The sequence below is a fragment of the Oncorhynchus gorbuscha genome, unplaced genomic scaffold, assembly GCF_021184085.1.
Source record: "Oncorhynchus gorbuscha isolate QuinsamMale2020 ecotype Even-year unplaced genomic scaffold, OgorEven_v1.0 Un_scaffold_763, whole genome shotgun sequence".
NCBI classification, from domain to species: Eukaryota; Metazoa; Chordata; class Actinopteri; order Salmoniformes; family Salmonidae; genus Oncorhynchus; species Oncorhynchus gorbuscha.
This window is the reverse complement of record NW_025745554.1, coordinates 196,491-208,892: the sequence shown is the minus strand read 5'-3', so window position 1 is coordinate 208,892 and position 12,402 is coordinate 196,491. Positions and strand designations below refer to the sequence as shown.

Here is a 12,402-nt window from a genome sequence, read left to right as displayed (position 1 = left end):
GTCATCTGTCAACAGGAACACACATCACAACCTTAGTCTAGTACTATAGACTGACTTCTCACAGCAGTCATCTGTCAATAGGAACACACATCACAACCTTAGTCTAGTACTATAGACTGACTTCTCACAGCAGTCATCTGTCAACAGGAACACACATCACAACCTTAGTCTAGTACTATAGACTGACTTCTCACATCTGTCAATAGGAACACACATCACAACCTTAGTCTAGTACTATAGACTGACTTCTCACAGCAGTCATCTGTCAACAGGAACACACATCACAACCTTAGTCTAGTACTATAGACTGACTTCTCACAGCAGTCATCTGTCAACAGGAACACACATCACAACCTTAGTCTAGTACTATAGACTGACTTCTCACAGCAGTCATCTGTCAATAGGAACACACATCACAACCTTAGTCTAGTACTATAGACTGACTTCTCACATCTGTCAATAGGAACACACATCACAACCTTAGTCTAGTACTATAGACTGACTTCTCACAGCAGTCATCTGTCAACAGGAACACACATCACAACCTTAGTCTAGTACTATAGACTGACTTCTCACAGCAGTCATCTGTCAATAGGAACACACATCACAACCTTAGTCTAATACTATAGACTGACTTCTCACAGCAGTCATCTGTCAACAGGAACACACATCACAACCTTAGTCTAGTACTATAGACTGACTTCACACAGCAGTCATCTGTCAACAGGAACACACATCACAACCTTGGTCTAATACTATAGACTGACTTCTCACAGCAGTCATCTGTCAATAGGAACACACATCACAACCTTAGTCTAATACTATAGACTGACTTCTCACAGCAGTCATCTGTCAACAGGAACACACATCACAACCTTAGTCTAATACTATAGACTGACTTCTCACAGCAGTCATCTGTCAACAGGAACACACATCACAACCTTAGTCTAGAACTATAGACTGACTTCTCACAGCAGTCATCTGTCAACAGGAACACACATCACAACCTTAGTCTAGAACTATAGACTGACTTCTCACAGCAGTCATCTGTCAACAGGAACACACATCACAACCTTAGTCTAGTACTATAGACTGACTTCTCACAGCAGTCATCTGTCAACAGGAACACACATCACAACCTTAGTCTAGAACTATAGACTGACTTCTCACAGCAGTCATCTGTCAATAGGAACACACATCACAACCTTAGTCTAGTACTATAGACTGACTTCACACAGCAGTCATCTGTCAACAGGAACACACATCACAACCTTAGTCTAGTACTATAGACTGACTTCACACAGCAGTCATCTGTCAATAGGAACACACATCACAACCTTAGTCTAGTACTATAGACTGACTTCTCACAGCAGTCATCTGTCAATAGGAACACACATCACAACCTTAGTCTAATACTATAGACTGACTTCTCACAGCAGTCATCTGTCAACAGGAACACACATCACAACCTTAGTCTAGAACTATAGACTGACTTCTCACAGCAGTCATCTGTCAATAGGAACACACATCACAACCTTAGTCTAATACTATAGACTGACTTCACACAGCAGTCATCTGTCAACAGGAACACACATGACAACCTTAGTCTAGTACTATAGACTGACTTCTCACAGCAGTCATCTGTCAATAGGAACACACATCACAACCTTAGTCTAGAACTATAGACTGACTTCTCACAGCAGTCATCTGTCAATAGGAACACACATCACAACCTTAGTCTAGTACTATAGACTGACTTCTCACAGCAGTCATCTGTCAATAGGAACACACATCACAACCTTAGTCTAATACTATAGACTGACTTCTCACAGCAGTCATCTGTCAATAGGAACACACATCACAACCTTAGTCTAGTACTATAGACTGACTTCTCACAGCAGTCATCTGTCAATAGGAACACACATCACAACCTTAGTCTAATACTATAGACTGACTTCTCACAGCAGTCATCTGTCAATAGGAACACACATCACAACCTTAGTCTAATACTATAGACTGACTTCTCACAGCAGTCATCTGTCAACAGGAACACACATCACAACCTTAGTCTAGTACTATAGACTGACTTCTCACAGCAGTCATCTGTCAATAGGAACACACATCACAACCTTAGTCTAGAACTATAGACTGACTTCTCACAGCAGTCATCTGTCAATAGGAACACACATCACAACCTTAGTCTAATACTATAGACTGACTTCTCACAGCAGTCATCTGTCAATAGGAACACACATCACAACCTTAGTCTAGAACTATAGACTGACTTCTCACAGCAGTCATCTGTCAATAGGAACACACATCACAACCTTAGTCTAGTACTATAGACTGACTTCTCACAGCAGTCATCTGTCAACAGGAACACACATCACAACCTTAGTCTAGTACTATAGACTGACTTCTCACAGCAGTCATCTGTCAATAGGAACACACATCACAACCTTAGTCTAATACTATAGACTGACTTCTCACAGCAGTCATCTGTCAATAGGAACACACATCACAACCTTAGTCTAGTACTATAGACTGACTTCTCACAGCAGTCATCTGTCAATAGGAACACACATCACAACCTTAGTCTAGTACTATAGACTGACTTCTCACAGCAGTCATCTGTCAACAGGAACACACATCACAACCTTAGTCTAGTACTATAGACTGACTTCTCACAGCAGTCATCTGTCAATAGGAACACACATCACAACCTTAGTCTAGTACTATAGACTGACTTCTCACAGCAGTCATCTGTCAATAGGAACACACATCACAACCTTAGTCTAGTACTATAGACTGACTTCTCACAGCAGTCATCTGTCAATAGGAACACACATCACAACCTTAGTCTAATACTATAGACTGACTTCTCACAGCAGTCATCTGTCAATAGGAACACACATCACAACCTTAGTCTAGTACTATAGACTGACTTCTCACAGCAGTCATCTGTCAATAGGAACACACATCACAACCTTAGTCTAGAACTATAGACTGACTTCTCACAGCAGTCATCTGTCAATAGGAACACACATCACAACCTTAGTCTAGTACTATAGACTGACTTCTCACAGCAGTCATCAGTCAATAGGAACACACATCACAACCTTAGTCTAGTACTATAGACTGACTTCTCACAGCAGTCATCTGTCAACAGGAACACACATCACAACCTTAGTCTAATACTATAGACTGACTTCTCACAGCAGTCATCTGTCAACAGGAACACACATCACAACCTTAGTCTAATACTATAGACTGACTTCTCACATCAGTCATCTGTCAATAGGAACACACATCACAACCTTAGTCTAGTACTATAGACTGACTTCTCACATCTGTCAACAGGAACACACATCACAACCTTAGTCTAGTACTATAGACTGACTTCTCACAGCAGTCATCTGTCAATAGGAACACACATCACAACCTTAGTCTAATACTATAGACTGACTTCTCACATCTGTCAATAGGAACACACATCACAACCTTAGTCTAGTACTATAGACTGACTTCTCACAGCAGTCATCTGTCAATAGGAACACACATCACAACCTTAGTCTAGTACTATAGACTGACTTCTCACATCTGTCAATAGGAACACACATCACAACCTTAGTCTAGTACTATAGACTGACTTCTCACAGCAGTCATCTGTCAACAGGAACACACATCACAACCTTAGTCTAGTACTATAGACTGACTTCTCACATCTGTCAACAGGAACACACATCACAAACTTAGTCTAGTACTATAGACTGACTTCTCACATCTGTCAACAGGAACACACATCACAACCTTAGTCTAGTACTATAGACTGACTTCTCACATCAGTCATCTGTCAATAGGAACACACATCACAACCTTAGTCTAGTACTATAGACTGACTTCTCACAGCAGTCATCTGTCAACAGGAACACACATCACAACCTTAGTCTAGAACTATAGACTGACTTCTCACAGCAGTCATCTGTCAACAGGAACACACATCACAACCTTAGTCTAGTACTATAGACTGACTTCTCACAGCAGTCATCTGTCAATAGGAACACACATCACAACCTTAGTCTAGTACTATAGACTGACTTCTCACAGCAGTCATCTGTCAATAGGAACACACATCACAACCTTAGTCTAGTACTATAGACTGACTTCTCACAGCAGTCATCTGTCAATAGGAACACACATCACAACCTTAGTCTAATACTATAGACTGACTTCTCACAGCAGTCATCTGTCAATAGGAACACACATCACAACCTTAGTCTAGTACTATAGACTGACTTCTCACAGCAGTCATCTGTCAATAGGAACACACATCACAACCTTAGTCTAGAACTATAGACTGACTTCTCACAGCAGTCATCTGTCAACAGGAACACACATCACAACCTTAGTCTAGTACTATAGACTGACTTCTCACAGCAGTCATCTGTCAATAGGAACACACATCACAACCTTAGTCTAATACTATAGACTGACTTCTCACAGCAGTCATCTGTCAACAGGAACACACATCACAACCTTAGTCTAATACTATAGACTGACTTCTCACAGCAGTCATCTGTCAACAGGAACACACATCACAACCTTAGTCTAATACTATAGACTGACTTCTCACATCAGTCATCTGTCAATAGGAACACACATCACAACCTTAGTCTAGTACTATAGACTGAACACATCTGTCAACAGGAACACACATCACAACCTTAGTCTAGTACTATAGACTGACTTCTCACAGCAGTCATCTGTCAATAGGAACACACATCACAACCTTAGTCTAATACTATAGACTGACTTCTCACATCTGTCAATAGGAACACACATCACAACCTTAGTCTAGTACTATAGACTGACTTCTCACAGCAGTCATCTGTCAATAGGAACACACATCACAACCTTAGTCTAGTACTATAGACTGACTTCTCACATCTGTCAATAGGAACACACATCACAACCTTAGTCTAGTACTATAGACTGACTTCTCACAGCAGTCATCTGTCAACAGGAACACACATCACAACCTTAGTCTAGTACTATAGACTGACTTCTCACATCTGTCAACAGGAACACACATCACAAACTTAGTCTAGTACTATAGACTGACTCAGTCATCTGTCAACAGGAACACACATCACAACCTTAGTCTAGTACTATAGACTGACTTCTCACATCAGTCATCTGTCAATAGGAACACACATCACAACCTTAGTCTAGTACTATAGACTGACTTCTCACAGCAGTCATCTGTCAACAGGAACACACATCACAACCTTAGTCTAGAACTATAGACTGACTTCTCACAGCAGTCATCTGTCAACAGGAACACACATCACAACCTTAGTCTAGTACTATAGACTGACTTCTCACAGCAGTCATCTGTCAATAGGAACACACATCACAACCTTAGTCTAGTACTATAGACTGACTTCTCACAGCAGTCATCTGTCAATAGGAACACACATCACAACCTTAGTCTAGTACTATAGACTGACTTCTCACAGCAGTCATCTGTCAACAGGAACACACATCACAACCTTAGTCTAGTACTATAGACTGACTTCTCACAGCAGTCATCTGTCAATAGGAACACACATCACAACCTTAGTCTAGTACTATAGACTGACTTCTCACAGCAGTCATCTGTCAATAGGAACACACATCACAACCTTAGTCTAGTACTATAGACTGACTTCTCACAGCAGTCATCTGTCAATAGGAACACACATCACAACCTTAGTCTAATACTATAGACTGACTTCTCACAGCAGTCATCTGTCAATAGGAACACACATCACAACCTTAGTCTAGTACTATAGACTGACTTCTCACAGCAGTCATCTGTCAATAGGAACACACATCACAACCTTAGTCTAGAACTATAGACTGACTTCTCACAGCAGTCATCTGTCAATAGGAACACACATCACAACCTTAGTCTAGTACTATAGACTGACTTCTCACAGCAGTCATCTGTCAATAGGAACACACATCACAACCTTAGTCTAGTACTATAGACTGACTTCTCACAGCAGTCATCTGTCAACAGGAACACACATCACAACCTTAGTCTAGTACTATAGACTGACTTCTCACATCAGTCATCTGTCAATAGGAACACACATCACAACCTTAGTCTAGTACTATAGACTGACTTCTCACATCTGTCAACAGGAACACACATCACAACCTTAGTCTAGTACTATAGACTGACTTCTCACAGCAGTCATCTGTCAATAGGAACACACATCACAACCTTAGTCTAATACTATAGACTGACTTCTCACATCTGTCAATAGGAACACACATCACAACCTTAGTCTAGTACTATAGACTGACTTCTCACAGCAGTCATCTGTCAATAGGAACACACATCACAACCTTAGTCTAGTACTATAGACTGACTTCTCACATCTGTCAATAGGAACACACATCACAACCTTAGTCTAGTACTATAGACTGACTTCTCACAGCAGTCATCTGTCAACAGGAACACACATCACAACCTTAGTCTAGTACTATAGACTGACTTCTCACATCTGTCAACAGGAACACACATCACAAACTTAGTCTAGTACTATAGACTGACTTCTCACATCTGTCAACAGGAACACACATCACAACCTTAGTCTAGTACTATAGACTGACTTCTCACATCAGTCATCTGTCAATAGGAACACACATCACAACCTTAGTCTAGTACTATAGACTGACTTCTCACAGCAGTCATCTGTCAACAGGAACACACATCACAACCTTAGTCTAGAACTATAGACTGACTCTCACAGCAGTCATCTGTCAACAGGAACACACATCACAACCTTAGTCTAGTACTATAGACTGACTTCTCACAGCAGTCATCTGTCAATAGGAACACACATCACAACCTTAGTCTAGTACTATAGACTGACTTCTCACATCAGTCATCTGTCAATAGGAACACACATCACAACCTTAGTCTAATACTATAGACTGACTTCTCACATCTGTCAATAGGAACACACATCACAACCTTAGTCTAATACTATAGACTGACTTCTCACAGCAGTCATCTGTCAACAGGAACACACATCACAACCTTAGTCTAGTACTATAGACTGACTTCTCACAGCAGTCATCTGTCAATAGGAACACACATCACAACCTTAGTCTAATACTATAGACTGACTTCTCACAGCAGTCATCTGTCAATAGGAACACACATCACAACCTTAGTCTAATACTATAGACTGACTTCTCACATCTGTCAATAGGAACACACATCACAACCTTAGTCTAGTACTATAGACTGAATTCTTACATCTGTCAATAGGAACACACATCACAACCTTAGTCTAGTACTATAGACTGACTTCTCACAGCAGTCATCTGTCAACAGGAACACACATCACAACCTTAGTCTAATACTATAGACTGACTTCTCACAGCAGTCATCTGTCAACAGGAACACACATCACAACCTTAGTCTAATACTATAGACTGACTTCTCACATCTGTCAACAGGAACACACATCACAAACTTAGTCTAGTACTATAGACTGACTTCTCACATCTGTCAACAGGAACACACATCACAACCTTAGTCTAGTACTATAGACTGACTTCTCACATCAGTCATCTGTCAATAGGAACACACATCACAACCTTAGTCTAGTACTATAGACTGACTTCTCACATCTGTCAACAGGAACACACATCACAACCTTAGTCTAGAACTATAGACTGACTTCTCACATCTGTCAATAGGAACACACATCACAACCTTAGTCTAATACTATAGACTGACTTCTCACATCTGTCTACAGGAACACACATCACAACCTTAGTCTAGTACTATAGACTGACTTCTCACATCAGTCATCTGTCAATAGGAACACACATCACAACCTTAGTCTAGTACTATAGACTGACTTCTCACAGCAGTCATCTGTCAACAGGAACACACATCACAACCTTAGTCTAGAACTATAGACTGACTTCTCACAGCAGTCATCTGTCAACAGGAACACACATCACAACCTTAGTCTAGTACTATAGACTGACTTCTCACAGCAGTCATCTGTCAATAGGAACACACATCACAACCTTAGTCTAGTACTATAGACTGACTTCTCACAGCAGTCATCTGTCAATAGGAACACACATCACAACCTTAGTCTAGTACTATAGACTGACTTCTCACAGCAGTCATCTGTCAACAGGAACACACATCACAACCTTAGTCTAGTACTATAGACTGACTTCTCACAGCAGTCATCTGTCAATAGGAACACACATCACAACCTTAGTCTAGTACTATAGACTGACTTCTCACAGCAGTCATCTGTCAATAGGAACACACATCACAACCTTAGTCTAGTACTATAGACTGACTTCTCACAGCAGTCATCTGTCAATAGGAACACACATCACAACCTTAGTCTAATACTATAGACTGACTTCTCACAGCAGTCATCTGTCAATAGGAACACACATCACAACCTTAGTCTAGTACTATAGACTGACTTCTCACAGCAGTCATCTGTCAATAGGAACACACATCACAACCTTAGTCTAGAACTATAGACTGACTTCTCACAGCAGTCATCTGTCAATAGGAACACACATCACAACCTTAGTCTAGTACTATAGACTGACTTCTCACAGCAGTCATCTGTCAATAGGAACACACATCACAACCTTAGTCTAGTACTATAGACTGACTTCTCACATCTGTCAATAGGAACACACATCACAACCTTAGTCTAGTACTATAGACTGACTTCTCACAGCAGTCATCTGTCAACAGGAACACACATCACAACCTTAGTCTAGTACTATAGACTGACTTCTCACATCTGTCAACAGGAACACACATCACAAACTTAGTCTAGTACTATAGACTGACTTCTCACATCTGTCAACAGGAACACACATCACAACCTTAGTCTAGTACTATAGACTGACTTCTCACATCAGTCATCTGTCAATAGGAACACACATCACAACCTTAGTCTAGTACTATAGACTGACTTCTCACAGCAGTCATCTGTCAACAGGAACACACATCACAACCTTAGTCTAGAACTATAGACTGACTTCTCACAGCAGTCATCTGTCAACAGGAACACACATCACAACCTTAGTCTAGTACTATAGACTGACTTCTCACAGCAGTCATCTGTCAATAGGAACACACATCACAACCTTAGTCTAGTACTATAGACTGACTTCTCACAGCAGTCATCTGTCAATAGGAACACACATCACAACCTTAGTCTAGTACTATAGACTGACTTCTCACATCAGTCATCTGTCAATAGGAACACACATCACAACCTTAGTCTAATACTATAGACTGACTTCTCACATCTGTCAATAGGAACACACATCACAACCTTAGTCTAATACTATAGACTGACTTCTCACAGCAGTCATCTGTCAACAGGAACACACATCACAACCTTAGTCTAGTACTATAGACTGACTTCTCACAGCAGTCATCTGTCAATAGGAACACACATCACAACCTTAGTCTAATACTATAGACTGACTTCTCACAGCAGTCATCTGTCAATAGGAACACACATCACAACCTTAGTCTAATACTATAGACTGACTTCTCACATCTGTCAATAGGAACACACATCACAACCTTAGTCTAGTACTATAGACTGACTTCTTACATCTGTCAATAGGAACACACATCACAACCTTAGTCTAGTACTATAGACTGACTTCTCACAGCAGTCATCTGTCAACAGGAACACACATCACAACCTTAGTCTAATACTATAGACTGACTTCTCAGTCATCTGTCAACAGGAACACACATCACAACCTTAGTCTAATACTATAGACTGACTTCTCACATCTGTCAATAGGAACACACATCACAACCTTAGTCTAATACTATAGACTGACTTCTCACATCTGTCAACAGGAACACACATCACAAACTTAGTCTAGTACTATAGACTGACTTCTCACATCTGTCAACAGGAACACACATCACAACCTTAGTCTAGTACTATAGACTGACTTCTCACATCAGTCACCTGTCAATAGGAACACACATCACAACCTTAGTCTAGTACTATAGACTGACTTCTCACATCTGTCAACAGGAACACACATCACAACCTTAGTCTAGAACTATAGACTGACTTCTCACATCTGTCAATAGGAACACACATCACAACCTTAGTCTAATACTATAGACTGACTTCTCACATCTGTCAACAGGAACACACATCACAACCTTAGTCTAATACTATAGACTGACTTCTCACATCTGTCAACAGGAACACACATCACAACCTTAGTCTAGTACTATAGACTGACTTCTCACATCAGTCATCTGTCAATAGGAACACACATCACAACCTTAGTCTAGAACTATAGACTGACTTCATTGACTAGTGGTACTGATAATGTAATAACATATGTAGCTAAATTCATTTTATAAAGTTAAAGTAAAAGTCTCTCACCCTTCTTCACCTCCAGCTCTACCTTGGTATAACTGTCAGGTGCAGTAGGTTTGTCCACTCCACACCAGTAGGTCCTTTCATCTTGTCTGGTCAGTTGTCTGATGATCACCGTGAAGTAGTTTCCTCCAGTGTTGTCATACAGAGAGAATCTACCACTGTGCTGCCAGCTGTTCCTCAATCCACTTCTGATTTGATCCTTACATCTCAAACGGTTCTGCTCCAAGCAGAAATATTTCTCACGACTTCTGTCTTCTGTGGAATAATGACAGGAGATGATGACAGTTCCTCCAGAGGATCCTGTCACTTTGAAGGAGCTCAAACAACCTGCCAATCAGACCACAGAATGTACATTTGATATTCAACATATTCACAAACACAAACAAATTCTTAACAGTTTCCTGAAGACCCCAAAAAACAATATTTAAAAAAGTAAATCTGTAGTGTTCCCTGATCTGATGTAGCAGCCTTTATCAGAAGACGTTGATGTTAATTAAGATGTTATTACATTGTTATAGAGAGTTATAACAAGCTTATTACCTGTCATGACGGAGAGGAGGAGGACTATCAGCAGGATCCTCATCTTGTTGTGTTCTCCCCAGGTGTCTATAGGTCCTGATATAATGCTGTGTTCTCTCCAGGTGTCTATAGGTCCTGATATAATGCTGTGTTCTCTCCAGGTGTCTATAGGTCCTGATATAATGCTGTGTTCTCTCCAGGTGTCTATAGGTCCTGATATAATGCTGTGTTCTCTCCAGGTGTCTATAGGTCCTGATATAATGCTGTGTTCTCTCCAGGTGTCTATAGGTCCTGATATAATGCTGTGTTCTCTCCAGGTGTCTATAGGTCCTGATATAATGCTGTGTTCTCTCCAGGTGTCTATAGGTCCTGATATAATGCTGTGTTCTCTCCAGGTATCTATAGGTCCTGATATAATGCTGTGTTCTCTCCAGGTGTCTATAGGTCCTGATATAATGCTGTGTTCTCTCCAGGTGTCTATAGGTCCTGATATAATGCTGTGTTCTCTCCAGGTGTCTATAGGTCCTGATATAATGTTGTGTTCTCTCCAGGTGTCTATAGGTCCTGATATAATGCTGTGTTCTCTCCAGGTGTCTATAGGTCCTGATATAATGCTGTGTTCTCTCCAGGTGTCTATAGGTCCTGATATAATGCTGTGTTCTCTCCAGGTGTCTATAGGTCCTGATATAATGCTGTGTTCTCTACAGGTGTCTATAGGTCCTGATATAATGCTGTGTTCTCTCCAGGTGTCTATAGGTCCTGATATAATGCTGTGTTCTCTACAGGTGTCTATAGGTCCTGATATAATGCTGTGTTCTCTCCAGGTGTCTATAGGTCCTGATATAATGCTGTGTTCTCTCCAGGTGTCTATAGGTCCTGATATAATGCTGTGTTCTCTCCAGGTGTCTATAGGTCCTGATATAATGCTGTGTTCTCTCCAGGTGTCTATAGGTCCTGATATAATGCTGTGTTCTCTCCAGGTGTCTATAGGTCCTGATATAATGCTGTGTTCTCTCCAGGTTGGTCCAGGTGTCTTTAGGTTCTGATATAATGCTGAGTGTCCAAGTCTGTAACTTTCTCCGTTCTTCTCTTCTTTTTGGAACTTAAATACAAACTTCATGTACTTTATGTTCTCTCTCTGCCCCTCCCCTCTCTCTCTCTCTCTCTCTCACTCTTTGCAGTCTTACAACTACGTAGTTCCCTATTTCTGCATCTCTCTCTCTCTCCACTAGTTCAAACCCTCCTACCACATGTTATGTCTGACAGCCCCTCCCTCTTCCTCCTTAACCAATCACATCTCTGTTCCTACATAGCACAGTAGAGAGAGAGAGAGAGAGAGAGGGAGAGGGAGAGAGAGAGAGAGAGAGAGAGAGAGAGAGAGAGAGAGAGAGAGAGAGAGAGA

At 40.9% G+C, this 12,402-nt stretch overlaps 1 protein-coding gene across 3 annotated transcripts in view; it reads right to left on the bottom strand.

The window, feature by feature from the left end:
* The window catches only part of LOC124019198 (polymeric immunoglobulin receptor-like), a 22,349-nt gene extending 10,165 nt beyond the window's left edge, over positions 1 to 12,184 (bottom strand). The window contains exons 1-3 of one of the 3 annotated variants that reach the window (XM_046334584.1): positions 11,994 to 12,184; positions 11,022 to 11,174; positions 10,485 to 10,808 (exon numbers count right to left, since the gene is read on the bottom strand). In XM_046334584.1, coding sequence (XP_046190540.1) covers positions 10,485 to 10,808; positions 11,022 to 11,174; positions 11,994 to 12,120 — 604 coding nt within the window. In that variant the 5' untranslated portion in view covers positions 12,121 to 12,184. Of the gene's footprint in view, positions 1 to 10,484; positions 10,809 to 11,021; positions 11,241 to 11,993 lie in introns of those variants that run through there. The other 2 variants (XM_046334585.1, XM_046334586.1) reach the window with 2 other exon arrangements.
* Between the last annotated feature and the right edge of the window lie 218 nt (positions 12,185 to 12,402).